Raw genomic sequence first — 22,423 nt, forward strand, 5'->3', positions numbered from 1 at the left:
TCTAGAGTCTAAGCATGTTATTCATTAGCAAGTATGACAGCTCCCACAAGGCAGTACCTTGTATAATATGTTATCATGATTGAGTAATCAATAGTGTAGTCCCATGATTTTCTTTGTTTAACTTTAATACTGCTGTACAAGAGGAAGGACTGATTAAATAGGAATACGCTATTTAAAATTATGAATGTGTTATTATTGACACATCACTTGAGTAAGTTCTTTGAAGCATTATTTTTTCCCCTACAGTGTCAAAGAATTTGTCTTCTTCATCATTCACACAGTCTTGCATATTTTTCTGGCTTACCAAAGGCTTACATTTGCGAGGCAGTTGTCTGGATTTTGAGGCACCAGGAGTGGCTGTAGAACGTCCTCTCCATATAAAACTAAGTGAATGGCAGAAAGAGCCAACCCCTTTTGCTAACCATTCAGAGCCTTGTTCTATAGCAGTGGTCTTCTTAGTGTTGTCTCCAGTCCAGCAGATCAGCATTACCTGAGAACGTGTGAAAGATGTAAATTCACAGGCCCCACCACGGACCTGCTGAATCAGAAACTCTAAAGGTGGGGCCCACCAGTGTGTGTTTCCACATGCCCTCAGATGATTCTGCCGTAATCCAAAGTTTCTGAACCAATACTCTAAACAAAAGTTGTCATCAACCTTTATACTCAGAGAGTCAAAGAAGGTAGTGATTTTATTTTCCTTTACAAATATAGCACCTAAAGGGAAACATAAATTTTAGGTTACTGCTTTATGTTCTGCACATGCACTCATATTGTCAAAGTAGTTACACATCTCTGACATAGTGGGAGAAGGCACTGTCTTCATTGAGCACATCAGAAAATTCAGACCAGGAGAGGTTATATAACTGAACTGAAACGGTACAAACAGAAGACCGGAAGTGAAAGAATTAGATGTAGGTCTCCTGACCCGACACACCCCTAAGCTTCTGGGCACCAAGCCTGCTGGTGGATCCTTTGAATAATTGCAGCTGACCCAATATGAACTGGGTAACCTAAAATCCTTGTTCCTGTAATCAGTATCTGGCTTCCACTGTCTATTAAAACTTTTTAATTATTTTAGAAAACATGAAGAAAACCAAATGACTCTAAAAACATCAAGAGTTGAGGTTTAGTTTTAATTTCTAAGTCACATATAACTTTGAGCCTGTATTTATTCTTACCTTGGATTGATACTGTCCCTTTACTATTTCTGAACCCATATGAGGGACTAAGGGCTTACGGTGCAGAAATAAAAATCATAGTGCCCTCATTCAAACAGTTTGAACACATTGCTTACATCTACAATAGAGGTAACCTATGGTTGCCAATGCGATTTGTGCTCCTTTGCACCCAAGAAAGAAAAGATGCTTTTATAGACACTTCCCTTAAATGTAGGTTCCCAAAGAGAATCAGGCAAAATGTCTCTCAGGATATTACTAATATCAAGCCTGGGTTGAAATAATCTATTCCACCAATGATTTCAAACAAAATACACAAGGCTGTGTATTTTGAAATACTTTCAAAAGCATAATAAAGGAAAGATTAACATTTTTGTACAATTAATATGAAAAAAAAGACTTGTCAATTCTGCTATTAATTAGTGGTACTATATGTTTGTCCTGTCCACTGGCATTACACAGGAACAGTCATGTGCCAAGAAAAATCTATGTAATTAACTTGACTACGAACTACTATAATTAATACTTATGAAAATTAATGTTTCCTCGTCAGTTGAAATCTCAGATGAAAATACATGTGCCTATCCCTAGAAGTTATATCATAGATTTGCCGGTTTTAGTAAAAATGTTAACATTTTTTAAATCTGACTGCATTTGTCATAATGCCAAAAAGTTAATGCTACCCAAGAGAACTAAAATCAACTTTACGTGTGTTTTCAGTTTTTATAAAGCACATAATATGGAGTAATTGTCTTTTCTACAAAGCCCTTCATAATACTTAGAATATATCTTTTAATAAAAAAAAAATCCGTTTTTAATATATACTTTGGGTGGGGTGCTTCTCGTAATTGTGCCTTACAGAATGTCTTAGTCCCATTAAATTGTCATAATTAAAGTAAGGAAACTCTTGCTATAAAAATGCATTCTAAAAAAATTACATATAAATGATGTTTAAGTTATCACAGTTTCTCTGGGTCCTTACTGAGCAGCAAAATGTTCCTATTCTTGATCCTGAGTGATGGCAAGAATCTATACGGGTGACTTGTGATTAAATCATATGTTTGATCTTTATTTTTTATTTGATTTGCTAAGAAATATTTATTTATATTTTTATATCAATTGACCACACACTTACAATTTTCTTTTGCAATTTACTCTTTAGGGGGATTCAGGAGGACCGTTAATGTGCCAAGAAAACAACAGGTGGTTCCTGGCTGGTGTGACCTCATTCGGATACCAGTGTGCTCGGCCTAATCGCCCAGGGGTGTATGTCCGGGTCCCAAGGTTCACTGAATGGATACAAAGTTTTCTACATTAGAGCGTTTCTGACACCAAACATGAAAATCGGCCAGTTGTCCCATTCCACTCTAAGTAGCGTGGAAATCAAGAGTTTTGTAAAAAATAGTTTCTAAATGCCTTTATTCTTCCCTAAGTCACTGAAATCCTGGGGGGAGAAAAACAAACAAACAAAAAAACCTCAAGGAATCTTTACAATACTAAGTAACTTTAAAACAATACATTTTGGTTTTACTGTGACCAGCTATTCTTTCAGAGATATAATTCCTTAGTTCTTAATCATTATTTGTATCACATTCTCATATTTAAAATGAATGTTATTGAAAGCATATATTATAGATTTCAGATAGCTTAAGCAAACTTAGGAAAAGAAGTGAAACAAAATGTTTGTACTGGGTCTGTTATTGTTTGAAATAAACTGCTGGAATTATCTAGTTCCAGCTTAGGTTGCTATTATCGGAATCTCAGTAGTCTTCCTGCCTTTCTATCCAAACACATTTCCAATTCATCTTGAGTATATCCTCAATGGCTTTCCCCACTCATAAACAATAGGTATTGTAAGCTGATGTCATAGACCTGTACTAAATTGATTGCACATTCCTCTCAAATAAGCTAATTAAACAGCAAACAAGTACAAGTCTATATACAGCCCTTGTATCAAAATAAAAGGTAAATTAACTGATATTATAATTCTTTTATTGGATCATTTTTACCTGGATTGTTCATATTGTCCATTTATTTCAAGCTAGTATTTTTTTTTAATTTTCAAAAAAATAATCAGACATGTCAAAGAAGCATTAACTATTAAAATGGTTTTTATTTTTCTGATTTATGTGTGTTATAGTGGATGCATCTAAATGTGAAAAACTTATTTAAATACAGCTGAATTGCCCAGTAGGCAGCCAAAAATGTGGAATAAATGAATTTGCTTCACTTCTTTAATCTCTTGGATCATTTCCAGAGTAAGTGCAAATTTCAATTTAGCTTACTACACAAACTCTATTGACTTATTAGGAAAGACAAAATTCATACCTACTTCACATACATATACACACACACATTCTTGCATGGTTCTATATGGTCAAAAGTAATAGAAGAGAGAATAAGGTTTAAAGAAGTTGAAAGAAGGAATCAAGCAGTGTAGATTGGCCTTATGGAAGAAACAAAACTTGGGCTACACCTAAAAGGAATGATCATTACTGACGTACTTACTGAAGAGGCATTGGGGACCACTCTGTAGGAGGGAGTGAGCCTGAAAGTTCAGCGAGAGGGGACAACAGATAATCATGGGCTGTTGTAAAACACCGTCTCTTTGGGGCGGGTCAGAGAAAGGGAGAACAATATCATATAAAGAATGTGTGGCCAGATGAGTGAGGACTACAAAGTCCTGGTAACCAATTGTGGAATTGTATTCTTAGGACAAAAATCAGGAGTCCCTGAACACACTACTCTTTTATTTAAGACCTTTCCCGTTCCTTGTTCCTAATACTTAGGAAGGATGGAGAAGCACGGGTAGGGTGTGTTGTTTGATTGTATTACCTGAAATATTTTCCACAATTCACCTGCATTTCAAAACACATACTAGCAGTATGCTCTGAAAATACAAACACAACAGATACACACACCATGTACTCCATTTTATTTTTCAAAGTCTAGCTAAAAGTTTAAGAAACCCTTGAGACAGTCTCACTGCCATCTTCTAACAAAGTCCCACTCGTAGTTCATTCATTGTCCCACTCGTAGTAACTTATGAATTTTGTAGTTAATACCAGAAGAGTTATCCAGACCTGGATCAAGATAAAAGCCAAAACCAAGGCCCTTCCCCATAGCTTTGCCTCTCCTGGTACAGCTATTGTAGGCATAGGTGGCAGAGACAATGGGGAAGGCCCCAGTCTCCTTCCATCAGTCCTGCTGAAAGGAAGAAATGTGGGGTGGGAGCCTGGTGGGAAGAGGTAGACCCCAGCAGCTGGTCTCCCGTTCTGCCCAGAAAGATGGGTAGCCAAGAAAAGAAATAGGAGTGCTAAATGTGGGTGGATCTAAGCTTAGAATGCAGCTGTCCTTTCCCTTGGTGTCTGAGCAGTTGAAAAGAGGCCAATGTCCACTAATTTCTGTTTTGCCTTTTAGTTTTGCCAACCAACTCTGGTTGTGAGTTGAATCAAGAAAAGCTCTTTATTATCTAACTGAAAAGACTGACCAGAAAAAGATGAGGTTTCAAAGGCTCTTTGACCACAACTTTCACTCTCACTACCTGTAAACAGTAATTTGCTTACATTCTTCACGTATTGATGCAAATATCTCTGTTTTGTGCACTAGAGAGATTCAGACACCACCAAGGATCATTCTTCAGAAACAAGAACTTTTTATTTGGTTCAAAGGAGCACAGGGACACTTGAAGACCAGATAGTTACAACTCTCTCTTGAGAAGGAGTCACAAGCATTGAAAGAAACTAGGAGATAAGACAGAGAGGAGGCCCAGTTTACTCTCCTAGCCAAACCCTCATTAACAAACATGCTCACTGATGCCCTCCAGCCCATTTTCACTCTAGTTCATAGTTTCTTTCCTGTGCTGTGCTTCTCTCCATACCAATGTGACCCCTCACCTGACCCCAACTATAAAACCCCTTTATACACTAATAGAGGCTAAACAGCTAGAAAAAACCTTCTTTGGCAAACTGTGCAGCTACCTGCCTCCAGTTGCAATCCCAGACCCCAAACAACCCTCTTTGTTTTCTGTGCAAGGGAGGGACCAAATTGATTCCAGAACCCTCAGAGAGCTACTTCTGGTTATATAGGCAACATGTGAAGACATATGATTTATATTCTGTATGCCACATTTGTGTTCTAGATTGAGTATATTATTGTTTATACAGTTATTAACAAAGTTAATACAAAATCTGTTGAATTTTAAACTAAAAATAATTGTAAGGCACATGTCTTGCACAATTGAAATTAGACAAGTCTTGCCTCTAAGTAAAATATTTGAGTAGATTAATACCAGAGTTAATGAAATAGCTTCTTAGTTCTGAAGACATTTCCTACACATTGTCTGACCCAATGCAGAGAAACTGGAAGAAGATGAACCATTTCTAGAAAGAGAACTTTTTCTATGGTAATAGATTTATATGTGTGTGAATTCAGATGACAACGGTGATGAATTTCTTTAATCAAAATAGCATGTACTAAAAAATGAAACACCATAAAAATAAATATTAGAACAGTCCATTTTTATCAAACACTTATGTAAAGGTAAAATATTTTTGCACACCGTAAATTTCAATACAATTTACATTACGTTAACTAGATTACAACCTATGGAAAGTAAAAAAACAAAACAAAAATAACTCCTTCCAACCCACGTTCTTCTGATGTGTTGACGGCAATTTTATCTGCATGATCCATTCCACTTACTTGAAGTTTGGGTGCATCAGTTAGCAAAATAAGCATGTCTCACTCCAACAGTAGCACAGCATATTTTGTAAATGAAATAAACATAGAAAAATTATTTAACTATTTGCCTCAAGGGGGAGCTTACAGTTCCTCTTGCAGATCCTTTGCGATTTCAAGCCATTCCAAGCTAATGTTCTGATGTCATTCCTTATACAGATCCAGAACTATAAAACTGTTTTCTTTTCTGGAGCCAAGTCAATGAATTATTATACTTCCATGCCACTTTCTTTTCTCGCGCTTTTTGAAATCCACAGTGTGGACTGGTTTGGGCTAGTTTTTGTTCTTCCTTTACTGAAAGACATAAGAAGTAGGTTCGATATATGAGACTTTTTATCAAACTAGGCATGGTTTGGTCCAAACGGAGATTTGGAGCCTTAGCATAATAGGGTCCTTCTCTCACCAGCATATTTTTTTGAATTCCTACAAAAAATTCTAGATTAATCTGGTATGTGAAGATGGTAAACAGTTCATATGAAATAACAAAAAATAAAATAAAATAGAGCATTTTCTGTTTGACCCTTTGCAGTTTAAAATTCGGATACACACATACACACACTCACACACACACACACGTCTGACATAATGCCAACATTTTCATTGTAATAAATCTTCATTCTCTTTGGTCTGTGATTTTTGAAATGTTGCTTTTTGAATATTCTTCCATTAACATATGCTGTATTCAATGCCAAATCATCAAAATAGTACTTTTGTCCTAAGAATAAGGACTTTCCTATCCCCATCCTCCCATCGTTTTCCTGTCCTAGAATTAAGTCACTTACCATAATCCTTGAAAGTTTAATTTTGTTTTAGTCTCTGAAACAAATGTAGTTCAAAGCAGATTCAGCTCTTGATAACTTATGGGTATCTGAGTTCCCCTAGATCTGAGCTTGAACTTCACCCTTGTCATATCTAAAGTTCAGGCCCACATTTCCAGTGTTTGCCACAGGCTGTGCTGTCTTCTAACTCTGTGAAACGGCCACTTCTCGGGGCTCCTGCGAAAGCGCCTGTTCCTGAGTGTACCCAGGTCATCTTATGCCAGACTATTTATAAGCTCTAGATTCCTTTTGACTTAGCTTCCTGAGAATGAACCCTCGCCTGCACCACTAACCAGATCCTGCCCCGGCTCACTGTGTTCTGAACCGCCTTCCTCCCACAGATGCTCCTTCCAACAGCATCCTCTCCAATCCCCACATGCATGCCTTTGACCCCATTCCATTCACTCTCCATCTACCTACCAGATGTTGCAGATCTCCTTCAAAGAAAGAAGAGAACTCTTCCTAAACAATCCTGAGCAGTACAATTTTACAGTATGACTTAACTGACTTCAACTTAACTGTGAAAAATCATGAATAAAATGTGATGCCCAAATCATATGTTTGGAAGATTTGCATCCCAATAAGTAAGATCAACACATCTTAATCTATTACATCATTTAACATGAATGGGAAATAAATCAAACAACATTTATGAAAAACATGAAATATTTTGAATGGTTAAAAAAAGTGGTTAAGTTATTAATGTAGTTTGAGTGTAGCATTAGTATTTCATTTAAGAGTCACTACCAATTAAGGAAACCAGTTATTATTGTGAACATGACATGGAATGATAGAAACCATCATGTGTACCATATTGGAATTTAAACTTTCTGCAAGGCACTCAGATGATAATGGAGTGGAGTCTTTGATGAAGTTTCTCCTTGCTTTCCTGGAAGAAAGGAAAAGGGGGAGGATCTAAGAACGAATGAATGAAGCACTACAGCTAATTCTGGCACCGAGAGGCACTCTGTTTTGGCTTATTTTCTCATTCTGAGAATTTCAAACCATGAAAACTCCACAGATCTTCAAGATGGAAAAACCTGGAAGACTTTTGAATGAGTCGACTCTCTACAATAACACACTATTTGGAAGAAGGAAAACAAACTTTAGAGAAAACTCAGTTACTGGCACTTTAGTGATTTTTATCTTAGAAATGAGAATATCTACATAATATTTTTCAAGTCACTTTTCAGGCTGACTTATTATTTAAAGATCTTCCTTAATAGTTCTTAAGGAGATCTTCCTTAATAGGGTTATCAGGGGAGGGGGGATTTATATCAAATCCTACCTCTACTTTATTGCTTTACATAATGAAAAACCATCTTTCCATTGTCAGTCTTAGGAATTAAGGGAAGAAGCTAGATATTTACTACGGTCTTTATTCTGTACAAAATATTGAAAACCAATTTTAACTGTGTTTTATACATACATGGGAAAACCAAGAGAACATAAAATATGGTATCAGTTGGCCAGACTTTATTTATTACTATTATTCAAAATGTCCTACTTAAACAGCCAGTAAATCACAGGTTGGATCCTTTTCAAATTTTATGTAAACCATTCAGAGTTTACACCTAATGAATTTTTTTTCTAGAGCTTTTGTTACTTAGTGGATTCTTTAGGATTTATTTCAGGAAAAGGAAAGAGGAAGTAAAGCCAGAAATGAAAAATGACTTATTTGCAGGCCCCTCCATAATGGAGGCATTCCCTTGATCAGTTTCCAGTGGAAATGCTCAGGCAAAGATGTCCAATTTATTCTAGCAAACATGCTCTTATTCAAACCCAGCGTCTTTTCATTTGATACATATTTATATTTCATAGATTAATTATTTTAATTTAATTGACAACTGGACACAGATGGACATCTTTTACCTGTAAGTCAAGGGTATGGGGCAATAGATGTAAAAGAATACTCCCAAGAAACCTGCTGTGAAGATACATTACTTTATTTCAAGATGCCTACTAAAAAGTGACCTAGTTTTACCGCTGTCCTGTATTTCCTATACTTACAAGATCCTTTTGAAATCAAACAGAAAGCTATGACTTGAAATTTTGAAAAGGTACTACAAAGTACACCTGCACAACTCAAGTCATGCATACAACTTGAGGTCAAGATTAAAAAGGCTTAGCACTGCTTATCCTTAATAAACAAGAGACAGTATAATACAGTTATGTATGTTGTAGGCTTACAAGCATCTGAATTTCAGATCCACCACACACACTAGGTATGAGACCCAGGCAAATTGGGACACCCATCTAGGCAACCATCTCCCCAATCGAAAAACAGAAACACAAGGGTACCTACTTCATTTGGCTGTGGGGATTAAATGAGATAATGCATGAATCCTCTAAAAAGGTATATCTTATTAGATTGTATAGACTGGATTTGTCCTGACAGGTAACAAAAAATCAGAACTTTCTTCAGGCAAATTAAAAATAGAATTTTGTACTAACATTTTTAAAGAGTTCTGAAAACTTATCTAAAACTTTTCAAGGTGTCTCTACGTATATGAATTATTTACCTTTTATGCAGCATCTGGAAACAGCAGGTCCCGAAAGCAACCAATATCAATAAGAGCAGTGGGATTGTTGGTATAACAACATAAATTAGATTGGGAATTATGCCTACAAAAGGAAAACAATCTTAGCGTAAAAAGACAATGGAGTCAGGATTCTAACACCAAAATTGTACAAAAATTGTCCAAAAACTTAAGGTAAAATAGAACTATTATCAATAAACAGATTCTAAGCAAGGTTCTTCCCTAGATGCTGAATAACCTAATAATATATTCATGTTTATTAAAAATAGAAAATAAAATCATATTGTACTGGTTGCCACGCTCTAATTCCAAGTCCATATTTCCAGAATTATTATGAAATCTGCAAATCAGATAGCAGCTAGTTTCCATAATGTATTAATAATCTTAGCTATCTCACTTCATTAATCCTTTTCAGTTCTTAGAGAAACAAGCACTGATTATTAAAAAAAATAATAATCATTATTAAAATAACTGTTGATTTATTTGATATGACATTATCCTAACCAGTAAGTTCAGTGCCACGATGATATGCAAGACACCCTGGGATTAAAGCAAAATATGTAAATATTAACTGATTATACAGTCATAACCCAGAGACACAAGACTCTAGAGTCATGAAGACTTGATCTTAATTAAATTCTAAAATGAATCATTTTTAAATCCTGTTCCAACATTTGATAATGTTGGGTATCTTGGTAAAATAAAAAACTGAAGTTCAATACAGCTTAAAATTATGTTATTAAACATTTTTTTAAATGTCATAAGAGGGAAAATATTCCTAATGTAATGATTTACTGCTATCTTTAATTAGGTTTAGATGTTCTAGATGTTCTAGATGTTTAAAACCTGTTTTTAGGTTTTAAAATCAGGCACCTGAAAAGTGAGAAGTGCTAAGTTTTAATATCATATCCATACAAGAAAAGTAAATTGAAAACTATGCAGCTACCCAGCAAATCAAAAGCCATCATCATTATTAATGTAAATAATTCTGGCCAAAGTGGACTGAACTTAGACCAAACTATCCATATAGCTGCACATCAATTCCTTTCTTAACAGAAAAAGAATTAACTACAGTTCAGTGATGGGGTATTTGGGGAATAATTTGCTGTTTTCGCCTACTTTTGATCTTCCAGTAGATGATTTCAGGATTTTAAAAATTCACGATTCTCTTTCCTTTTCAAAATACCATCGCAATCCCTTATACATAATAGTCAAGAAAAAGAGAACGCATTTCCTACTCTTTCATGGATTTTGGACCACCGGCGGAAAGATTTTGAGACTCTAGGTCTTTGGCTCAATCTTCACAAAGCTCTCAGATAAATCAGTTACATCCAACTGGCATAGGGCCATGATTTCTGACTAACATGCAATTTGCATCGGGATTTCATTATTTCTTTTGCAGACAGTGGTGTGCTAGAGGCAGCTGGCTTGAGAGCTCACTGTAGGCATTTTTCCCACCCTGCTTTTCAGTGATGTCACTTTGGTAGCTTGGAATCATCCAGGGAGTTCTTATACCACAGAAAACTGCAAAGTCTACAAATCAGGCTTTTTATTTTATACCTACCTCACCGTAGCCGAGCCTTAAACACTTAGCAGCACACCACTGTTTGAAGGCCACTGAATGTCCCAACTGACAGCATAACGCCTACCTGTTGTTGGGGAAGCTCCTTGTATATTCAGGTTTTAATGGGGATTATTTAGTTTAGTACTAGATGCTTCCACTTGAAGTGAAAATGAGAAGAAAACAAAAATAGGTTCTTCTATTTAACAACTAGCTTCACCCTATATGTTCTAACCTAGTTCAAAAGTAAATATCCTTAGGCCCATTCACTGGAAGTTTAATATTCAGTGCACCACCTCACCAAGCAACAAGAAAAGGTGGGCCAACTTGAAGCAGAGTTTACATGTACAGCTCTTGTTCTTGACGGAGGAGATAAAGTCACAGGAACAAATTACCTGCTTCAGTAACAACCACGTTTTGATGGGTGTCTCCTGGTTGGTTTGTAAAATAAGTCTTTTCTCCAGGAGCTGTTGGGTTAATCTCTGCAGATAATAAGTACAGGCATCATTGATAATGATAAGAGAAATGCAAACAGATGAAAATAAAAGTTTATATTACGAAACCATTTAAACATCAGAGTTTTGACTTCTGCACAATTTACAGCAAGAAGCAATGTTTTGAATTTAAACTTACATGAAATTATCTAACTAGAAACATTTAATTATCTTTAAGTCAAGGATCCACGGGGTGAATCCTTGTGACCCAAAACTGCATTTAGCAATCAAAAGCATGTCTATGCTGATGACAGCCTGCTACAGGCCATAATGACAAACCAGGCACAACGCTAGGCAAAGATAAGCAAGAATCGGGGATCATAAGAATGTGAGCAACTAACTAGAATTCAATGACAAGCAAAGATGACTTTGTTGCTCATATCAGTGCAATATTTAGGTTTCTCCTCATAAAAATATTATCAGCAGAAGACAGTATATGGATTGCACTTGGAATTAATGATTCAAGTAATAATGTTCTAAAGCACGTTTCTGTACTATGCAAACAATGCCATCCTTAGTTTTGCTTTCCAACAGTGTTTACCTCTTTAAAAGATAATAATAAATTTAGGCTTGTGAGTTATTTCTTTTCCTGGTTTTATGAGGTGAGATCTCTTTCATTGACATGCCCTTACAAATGTTGAAATACCCTACCAGGATCTGGTATGGCTCTGTCACCTAATTTTGTTTTGTTTTGTTTTGTTTCTAGCTTCTATTTGTTAAATTAATAGCTTACTGAATGGAAATTGAATTAGTATGAAAATGCCCTCTAAATTTGTTTTCATTTGTCCCCAAAATATAATTTCTTGTTTAATTTTTTCAAGTGATGGAAAAGAAAAAACACATGCAGCATCTTATATTACTTTTAGAAGAGTATATCATTCGTAATGTAATGTTTACTTCTCTAATTTGGCCACATTGTCTCTATTCATTGGAAGTTTAATCATATACCAACCTGTAATGGTACTTATTATTCTGGTCTACATATTTCACCCTGATACTCTTACAGCCCCTCGAGGTTTCAGATACAGCCCTACCCCACCTACACTCATTCTCCCACAGAACTTACGTCCTCTATGCCTACACTCAGCTGGTTATTTGCTGGACAAATAACACAGATACTATGTAATTTATCAACATAGAACTGATTATTTTAAAAACAACTTTAATAAAATTTAAGGTTAATGCGATTGCTAAGTGACAAACTTTTAGAAACATAATACCATAGACACTATTTTATAATGCCTAAGAACAAGAGTGTATAGTGCAATTTTAATAAATACAAAAATTAGATTCAGATGTATCCCCATAAAAATAACATTGGTAGACCTAAAGAATAGATATGCAATTCACAGGACAACAACATAAAATGGTATGGAAGAGAGTGTGCAAAGTCAGAAGTGAATTGTTCAGTTTCTGCATAGCTAGGTTAAATTTTTTACCAGTCTGAATATCATTAGTCATCCTATTAGATGGTGTGTTGGAGCAGAAAACTGAGACTAAGTTCATATCCCACAGTAGTTCTGGTATAGTTGGAGAATAGAGTTCAAAATAATTAGTGTTATAATTTGTAAATTTTAATTAGTCCCACTGTTTAATCCTCCAACTCCCTCACCACTAAAAAGCTAACCACTCATCACTGAAAAGCAATGACTCCATAAGAAAGGAATTTAATCAAACCAATATCTCTCATAAATAAAACACTAAGCTCAAGGAAGGTTAACTAAACAGAAAATAAATAGTTGAAATTGAAAATATTTAAAGTAAATCAAAGAATAAAAACTCTAAGTACATTAATAAGACCAACTGTAAAACTGCGCATATGCTTCAAAAACAATAAATACACAGAAGAATATTGTTCACAAAGTATAGACGTTTGAAGATTTAGGTAGAATATAGAGGATGAAGGAAAAAATAATTTTATGTCTACAACGCTATTCCATTAGTAAACAAACCTAGATTACCTAATATAAAACAAGTCAAGAAGATCCCGGAGTTAATACCGTCCTGAATAATGTGGTAACTGAAGGCAAAAAAATAAAATAAAATAAACAAATGTACTTAGGGTCAAATAGTTCATCTAAAAGCTGGAAGAAAGAAGATAATATTGTATTAAGAAGATTCTATAATATACTTTGTTTCATTTAGTAGTTTCCAGTACATACTGTTGTAAATTTAAACTACCAGAGAATGTCAACTTTATATTTTTCTAAGAAAAAAAACAGACAAAGAACACAAGAGCATAACAGATTCAGCTTTGTAAAGGCTTCTAGGACGGTAATAATGGATTTAGCAACTGAGGAGTTTAAAGAATAAACTCACCAGGGATATAGAAAGTTGGCTAATATACTCAAGAGCAGGATAAACATGAGAAAGAGTAAATCTAATCCAAATAATCCCTTGTGCTTTATGAGAAATGGAATCATGTAATTTCAAGAGAATAATGGAAACAGCAGTACTTGATTATAATTGCCTTCCATGAACATATGAGGTCAAGCCTCTCAGAAGAGTTAAAATGATACTTCCAAACACCAAGGAGACAAACAGAAAAAAAAAAAAAAAAAAAAATCCCAAAGCCTAAGTATCTAATACGACTTTCTTAAATGATTTTTAAAAATGAGTGTACATAGTTTGATTAGTCTCTCCTTTGGTCAAATATCAATTCAGTTCAGCTGTCTTATTCAAGGTAATTCAAATTTACTATTTCCACAGGAAACCACACTGGTGTAATTCAGGTCGATGCAACCTTTCCATTCGCTGCAAATGGCCACAAGTTGGAGACTTCAAGGAAAGCTGATTAAGGCGGAACACTTCAAAAGATGAGGATCACGGGAAGAACATGGCGAACACCTCTACTTTGTTTAACTATGGTTCAATGAGCTATGACCAGTTCTGACATTCACTGAGGAGCATGTGCCAAGTATCCATGACATAATAAGCTAATGTTCCAGGAGAAAGGTCCTTTGTTCCCTTAAATTCCCCAGATAAGACCCTCAAGAACTGTTGCTCAGACATGTAAAGCTACAGGTTCCAAGGTTACGTATACCTACTTCACACACATTATGCTAAATATTTTAAATACTTTAAAATAAATTTATTTTTCATAAAATATATTTACAAAGGCACAATTTGACCTTAAGATTAGAAATGACTATGTTCTCTTAAAGACACCTCTCCAGATGCTTCTAGTTACTCCCTAGTTCTATTTCTAGTGACTGTAGTTTCTATTTCTAGTTACTCTCGTTTCTATAGTTTCTAGTTACTCTACTTCTATTTAACTCATCAGGCAGTTTGTTCTATAGAATACCATGTGCTTCAGTACACAGAGCGATAGGACAAGCTGCAAAGTGATTCGTGTTTCAGAGCAGAAAAACAAAAGAGCAAAGGTAGCGAATCCTGAAGCTAAAACTCGATATAAGCAAATGTGCACAAAATCTGCTGTACCAACTTACAATACTTCCTACCTGGTTCGTACTTGCAGATGTAATTGTGCTTCATGTTGCACCTGTCGTCATTCCACTGGTAAAGGTAGGGGCCCCCAAGGCCAGGATTGGCTGTTGGTTGATGATACATCACAACGCACTTCTCACTTCCACAGGAAGGTTCATCAGTATACCAGTTTCTGCAAATACAGAGCAGCAAATAACACCTAGGTTATTTTGCTCCTTCTATGCTGCCATCCTCTACAGGTAACAGAAACCTCCCTTTGCCCTCCCAAGTTCCCCAGAGCACGTTCGCCTCTTCAGGACCCTACTCACCGGTACTGGGAACTGCTTCCATCAGACCACTGGTAGAGATCTGGGCAGGCCCCAGATGCAGGCCCCTCTCCATTTCTCCAAAGCCCTATCCAGAAATCACCATCAGAAATCCCTGTTCCTGGTTTCGTCAGGTTTTGTAACATGCTTTCTATCAACTTCTGCTCTGCTTCATTCTCAAGGCTGAGAAGGGCTCCGCCCTCACTCTCACAAGCCAGGCGTGCCTCCTGAAAGCTCACTCGGCTGGACAGTTCCTGGAAGTAGGCCATTTTGTAGCAGGGGTGCTTGAAGTCAGCAAAACACACCTTTTGGCCTAAAACAAAAAACAAACAAACAAACAAACAAAACAAAAAAACATGAAGACTTAAATACATAAGCAACAAAACAAAAAGTCTGATTAAAAGAACCAAAAAAACCTCTCATAATTGAATTCCACATACCCCTATATTAGGCAGAATGAATTTTCCTGATTATTTGTAATATAACAACAAATATGCATGATCATATCAGATCATAATGAAACTATATATATGAGGGATTTACAGTGCATAGGAATAGAATTCCTATTGTTCTATTGTTTACACCTTCCTCCATTTACCACCAAACATGTATGCCAAGATTATGGAGACAATGTGCTGAATGGTCAAGCTGTTTTGTTTTCCATTAGATTCTCTGGTTCACCTCTGATCTCTGCTGCCACGAACCCCTCTCTGTCACTATTCCTTATTTTCAACCTGCTGTCCATTGCCTCCACTAGTCTTTCCCTGATTTCAGCTCAGCTTTAGCCCTGGAATACACACTATCTTACTATTTTATGTGAAATTAAGTTAAATTACTTTATCCTAAGAAATTAAGGCACAGCTTTACTGCTTTCTTAGGTAGGATTCATCTGCATGCTTCATCCGCATGATGGCTTTCTTCACTGTGTATTTACTTTTGTAGCCAATCGGGAACATTGGTCAGTAGTGGAGGGCTGGGGTGTTCCTGGACATAAACACTAGCTAAAAGTTAAAGCAGTCAAGGTCTGTACTCTTAATTATAGTACACCATACTAAGCCAGTCTTGGTATCCCATCCATCCTCCCCCAGAACCAGCAAGTAATGACCTATGATGACACTCAGAGGCAGGAGGGAGCAGAAATCAGTGCAAGGTCATTGACCTCACAATGGTGTTTGAATGACAGGCATTCAATAACTTGACACAAGCTGAAAACAGCCAACTAATAAAATGGCAGTTCCAGCAATGCAAGTAAAACAGCTGTCCTCTCTGTCTCATCAACTGTGATTTAGCCCCAGGAGCAACATACTGAATAATATGAACAAATTTATAGACTGTCCCAACCAATTGTTAACAAAAAATAACACTCTAGTATGAATGAAAACATGAAACTAGAACTAAAGAGATTTCAAATGGACAAATCCGTCTGAAATAAACAATCCTTGAGAGATGATTATGGAAGTCTCAATGGTTGATTCTCATACAATTATTATTATTTTTTTAAATTTCTTCTAATTTATTATTAGGTTTTGTGATGCCTTCCTTATTTAAAATAGTTGTTTCTGGTAATATTCTAAGAATGCCACTAAGCCTAATGATTTTTATGCCTGTAGTTTTAAATCAAGCTCTGTTTCCATTTTCATCTTCTATGTCTTGTACATATTTCTAAGTCTCAAAATACCTCAACTGCATTCCCTTAAGTTTTCAACTTGTTTAGTTTTTCACTTCAAGAACTCTGAGACTTGGATTTGGTTCTAGCACTTTTAAAATATTCAACTTGTCCGACAAGATTATTTTGCAAGATGTCAAAAATTCAAATTAAAAAGAAAAAAAAATTTAGCTAGAAGTTTTAATAAGTAAAAACGATTTCTGTAACAATGCCATCAGAGGATACATAGGTACGATTTATATGCTAAAAGTCTCTATTCATTATTTTTGATACATTAAAAAATGAATGCAACACAGATGTATTATTTATGGTTAGGATACAAAAACGATGATGAGAATGAACTTGTTTATAAAATGAAAATAGCACTTCTAATTAAATGCACAACGGCTTTAAGTGTCATGAGGAAATTCCTAATACCACTATTAGGTATTAGCAATTTTAATCTGTAGATAAAGGTTAGTCTGTCGAGAAATGATAATAATAAAAGAAAAATCCACAGACAGGGATTACATTTAAAATAATTAACAGCAAATACTTCACAGCCCCTGGACGATAGCCAGCCTTGACACTCGCCATGGCTGTGGGTGATGGAGTGGTGCAGGGGTCCTGGGTCAGCATGTGGAGACTGTGGTGGCTGCACTGCAGGGAGACTCTCAGAGGGTCAGGACAGTGGCCAATTACCAACTTCAGATAGATATTAACTCCAAAGTGTATTGACTGAATATCAGCTGTGTCCACAGATTTTGAATGGAAAAGTCACTAGCAGTTCAGCTCTAGCAAGGCAGTTTTCAGGAAATTATGGATACATTGCAGGTTTTTATGGCATGTATATACAGAGGCTGCCAAAAAAAAATGCATACACATTTTAAGAAAGGAAAAAAACTGTATTAAAATTATGCTGATGGTAACCACTTTAAGCACCTCTTGTAATTGCAGAAGTCAAATGTGAATTGTATTCATCTTTTATTATTACTATTTTAATATAGTTTTTTGCTTTCTTAAAATGTGTATACATTTTTTGGTATCTTTCTTGTGTGTGTGTGTGTGTGGGTGTGTGGGTGTGTATTCAGTTAAAGCTGACACTGAATTTCTTTCCATCCAACTGTTTTTCAATACTTATTTCCACCTTATTGTGCAAATTTGGTCCAAGTTGCAGCAAAACCAGCGAAAGAGGAAGTTATTGAACTGCTCACTGTCATTTTAGCTAGTCCCATTTGACTATAATTGCAGTGGAACTCCAACAGCTGGGAAACAAATGTTGCCCTAATTCCCAGAAAAGTTCCATTAATATGGATCTTCTGGAAGCAACTTTTCCCACTTCTCTAAAGGCTAATCTTCCTAGAGAACCATTATGATTATCTCCCTTCTCATTCTGTGAGTCCACAGGGAGAATTTCCTTTTCTCTTACTTTTAAATAACATATTCAGATAAAATCATCCATCAACTATTTTGAAATATAAGAATCCTAATCTTCAATTAGTGTATCTACTTCCACCTACTACATCTAATCTTCCATCTACTATTCTACTTACCATAAAATATGCAGGTAAATATTCAGATAACCATATAACAGTTTTTATTACATGAAGGCTCCCTCGACACTGTCTAAAAATAATTTATTAAATGTTACCTACCACCTGGAGTGAGAAACGTCCTTTGATTCTTGGCTTATTTACAAGACAGAGAAAAGACCTTCCACCTAGGAGCCTACACCTATTGGTTTCAAACACACACACACACACACACACACACACACACACACACAACTATAAACACATGAACTTTTATTTAGAGATACTTCTCAGTGTTGCCTATTGAAATAAACAGTCCTATCAATGTCACAGCTAAGATTCTGCTACCATTTCTATGACTATATGGTTTTGTCTCTTTTCTTAGTCATTAAAACTCCTTTAGAGCTAAATATTGGCTGAGTTTTAAATGCTTTTGACAATGGTGTAAAAGTGGGGCCAAACTCATAAATGTAGTTTACTTTTTTCTTCCTGAATAGAAGGGATCTATGATTTGGTTGTATTTTGCTTATATTTATTAACTTTCTGACAGTTGAGTCCTCAGTTAAGAAAGTAATAACATTTATCCTACACCTCACACTATAAACATACATTATGAATATAAAGAAGCTTGAATTTATATCAGTTTTTCAGTCAAAATGTAGAAGACATTTTATGAATTCCTATTGTTCAATTATGGTCTATCCTTAGGTTGCAAAGAAAAGGTTGTACAAAAAAGGATCTACATGATAAACCCAAACCAGACTGACTGGACTTGGAGCATTTTACTAGAATCCCACAGAGTAATTTGTTTTTCCTAATTCTCTCTTACTCCCCTCAAAATCACACTGGTAAGTATGCGGATGCTACAGTATACAGTGTAACATGAACTCTGATGGCAATGCCAACACTACTGAACTGGAAAGAAAGGGAATGTTATTGATCTCGTGTTCTGCTGTCAGTGTTCAATGTTACACCCACTTCTTAAGAATTTTCCTTTATAAAAAAACGTTTTGTCATAATAAACTTTCTTTTTGGAACAGAGATTTATAATGCAATTAGATGTATAGTACACTATTAAGATTGTGCTGGAATCCATTTTCCTAAATTGGTAAACAAAACCCAAATTACAGTGTCGGGTCATTTTATGGATGGTGGTGGCAGCTGCAAGCCCGACCTCTCCAGCTAGGAAATACCACAAGCTTCCTGACAAGGGAATGAGACTTTTTTTTTTTTTTTTAAATCCTAAGATTTAAAATTGAGATCTAAATAACAAATGGTAAGCCAAGTAACTGTGTGATTTAAGATTTCAAGCATTCAACGAATAAGTACTGGCGTGGCATCCCAGAGCAATACTTGAACTGTGGGTACACTGGGGACGTTACTTAAAATTTCCTGGCCTGTTTTCTTACCTAAAAAGTGAGAGTGACTTTGAGTTTTAAAGAAATAATGAAAATAATAATAGCCTGACATTTATCAATAGTTTAGTATGCAAGGTCTCACTGCTAGCACAATCCAGGCCTTTGGGTAAATTGGGAAAAGATGTTCTCTCCTGCTGATACAGACTGTTCAGCTATAAATAAATAAATAAATAAACACATAAATAAATAAATAAATAAATAAATAAATAAATAAATAAATAAGTGTTTCCCTCTAGGTGGCTTCAGCTTCAGGCACAGGGCTTGCAGTGCTGAGTTCCCTCTCAGACATCCTGGCATCCACCCCTGGTGATGACACAACCCCCCCCCCGACTGTGTTCAAACCCCTTTAACCCTCCTGCAACCAACCCTGTGCTGCAGAAGCTCTCATCCTATTTTGAAAATAAAGGTGGCCATAGAAAAATTAAATAATTTGCCCAAAGTCACCCTACTCATAAAGTTGGGGTTTAGAAGCAGGCCATCTGCCTCTACAATTCATGAGTTTACCCCGATTTTTATGCTGCCTCCATATATGTCCCAAATATAATATTTTTCTAAGGTGAAAGACTTCAGGTGTAAAGGGATTGACAGATATATATATTATTCATGTTTTGTATGTTGTAGTTATTAGCATTGACCCGTTATTGATTACTGGGTGACCAATATATACAAGGGGTTGTGCCTTGAGAGTTTGTTTCTAAGCACATTGTGAATTTTCTATTACTGAACATTTAGACACAGGATTAATATTGGAACATTGATCTCAGATTTTCAGACTATCTACTTGCTTAATGATTGTTTTATGTAGCCCTTTTATTTTCCAGATAAAACAAACAAGGCCCAAACTGATTTTTTTTTTTCTCCCAATTACAAGGAGAGTTACTTTAGTCAAGTTTTCTGGCCACGTTACATCATCAGTAATATGTTGAAACAGTGCAAGAAATCACCTCTCCTGGCAGCTGTGTACATCCGTCCACCTGTGTGCCAAGTGCCTAGCACAGGAGACACTTGTAAAAAGTAAAAACTGTGAGTGAGCACATCAGCTGGATTTCCGCTTTGCACCCTTTTATGTAATTCTGCCTCTTTTTTAACGTTATAATGGAGTAGATATTGCCATCCTCAGGAAAAAGTTATAAAAACAAAACCATAAAATGCTGGAAAACAGCAGTTAAGGATTAATGGCTATGATAAATGTGCAGCTTATTAAATGACTAGTAATAAGATTAATTTGTTCCTTTCTTGCCCAACAGATACTTAAAGTAATTGCATCTTTGAAAACTGCACTGTCATCACTTTATGCTTTTGATGATGTCATGGAATAGTACCATAGGCTGGGATAACAGTTTTTTGTATCTCCTTCGCTATTATGTTAATCTATAGGCTACTGGACGCCACCATGATTTTGCAATATTCTGTGTAATAAAAGAGAGGTCTCTAAATCATCCAGTCTCCTACGTAAAATGTTTGCCAATTTTCATAACTTCAAATTAATGCATATTAAAGTGTTCTGCAGAAATCTGGAGGTACCATGAAATACAATTAATGCCATTTTGCAGCATAAACAGGGTGGGAATCACTGCTCTGTGCACTAAAATTAAAAAAAGAAAGTAAAAAAAGAACACATTACTTGAAAACATTTCAAATCTTTAAAAATATATTTGTGCAGCTCCTCAAACATATCTTCCCGTCTTAAAGACCTGAATTTTGAACTCTTCTTTTTCATATGTGCCCATATTCCCATTAGTAAAATCCTCTTACCTTTGTCCTAAAGAATATGTCATTACCCACCAGTCACTTTATAAAATTAAATGATTGCAGCCCCCGTAGGTATTCTCTACACACCTATGTTCAGCAACAAATCAGTATAGGTAGGTCTATGACCTTAAAAGCAGTTTCCAACTTAGGATCATAAATTCACTAATTACTCTCTGATTGTTACCCTCATGGTTATATATTTATTTGTGTTGCATATTCATGTATCAAAAGAAGCATGGCCACTAACCTATAAAAATACTTTTCTATTACTGCTAGATGCTATTAAATCTTACAGGGCAGACTATGACGATGAAGTTGTTTGAAATGTTATTTCTTGTTAAAATATTTTCACTTTGTTTATACATAATGTTCTCAACTTTTAAAAGGGTGATGCATTTCAAACTATTATAACGTATCTTACTGAATATCTTAAAGTACTTTTTTTTATATCTTAGAATACTTTTTTTTTAAAGTACTGAGAGGAAGAGAATTTCTATAAAGGATTATTTTGTATGTTCTGTCTTTGTCTTTGTATGTTCTGTCTTTTCTGAGTTAAGTGATTCCTTTACTCTACAACTAAATAGTTTTATTGGTATTTAATACATAGAAAAGGTATTCCACATATTGTGGGTGTATTCCTAAAAATACTAATGGCCCCACAGAGCTTGTTTCAGTCAAAAAGACACTTGAGAATTTTGGTAAATGGTCCCTAGTGGCATGAAAAAGTTAATGCATCTCTCAAAACTTAACAATGATCAAGCAGACCTACTACTTCCAAAATGCCCAAGTTAAACTGCTCTGTACTCTGCGATTATGTCTGAAATATGTATGTTTAAAAATTAGTCTTCAAAGGACAAAATTGCAAATCAATTTATAATGGTTAAATGTCAATGTGAATTTTTTATGGCCAAAGACAATTAAATTATTCATAAAAAACATAACTGCTTTAATATCAAGTAAACATCATCATTTACGCTAAATCAAATAGATCATGTT

The 22,423-nt window shown here is 35.5% G+C and overlaps 2 protein-coding genes across 10 annotated transcripts in view; one reads left to right on the forward strand and one right to left on the reverse strand.

The window, feature by feature from the left end:
* The window catches only part of TMPRSS15 (transmembrane serine protease 15), a 111,857-nt gene extending 108,089 nt beyond the window's left edge, over window positions 1-3,768 (forward strand). For both annotated transcript variants that reach the window (XM_074326540.1, XM_074326546.1), the window contains one exon: window positions 2,338-3,768. In XM_074326540.1, coding sequence (XP_074182641.1) covers window positions 2,338-2,493 — 156 coding nt within the window. In that variant the 3' untranslated portion in view covers window positions 2,494-3,768. The remainder of the gene's footprint in view (window positions 1-2,337) is intronic.
* A 1,039-nt stretch (window positions 3,769-4,807) lies between these two features.
* The window catches only part of CHODL (chondrolectin), a 431,404-nt gene continuing 413,788 nt past the window's right edge, over window positions 4,808-22,423 (reverse strand). For 7 of the 8 annotated variants that reach the window (XM_074326572.1, XM_074326602.1, XM_074326580.1 and 4 more), the window contains 5 exons: window positions 15,084-15,393; window positions 14,790-14,947; window positions 11,230-11,316; window positions 9,256-9,358; window positions 4,808-6,209 (listed from right to left, as the gene is read on the reverse strand). In XM_074326572.1, coding sequence (XP_074182673.1) covers window positions 6,125-6,209; window positions 9,256-9,358; window positions 11,230-11,316; window positions 14,790-14,947; window positions 15,084-15,393 — 743 coding nt within the window. In that variant the 3' untranslated portion in view covers window positions 4,808-6,124. Of the gene's footprint in view, window positions 6,210-7,543; window positions 7,623-9,255; window positions 9,359-11,229; window positions 11,317-14,789; window positions 14,948-15,083; window positions 15,394-22,423 lie in introns of all 8 variants that reach the window. The other variant, XM_074326616.1, reaches the window with a different exon arrangement.

Source organism: Rhinolophus sinicus, linkage group LG01 (genome assembly GCF_036562045.2).
Source record: "Rhinolophus sinicus isolate RSC01 linkage group LG01, ASM3656204v1, whole genome shotgun sequence".
Lineage (NCBI taxonomy): Eukaryota > Metazoa > Chordata > Mammalia > Chiroptera > Rhinolophidae > Rhinolophus > Rhinolophus sinicus.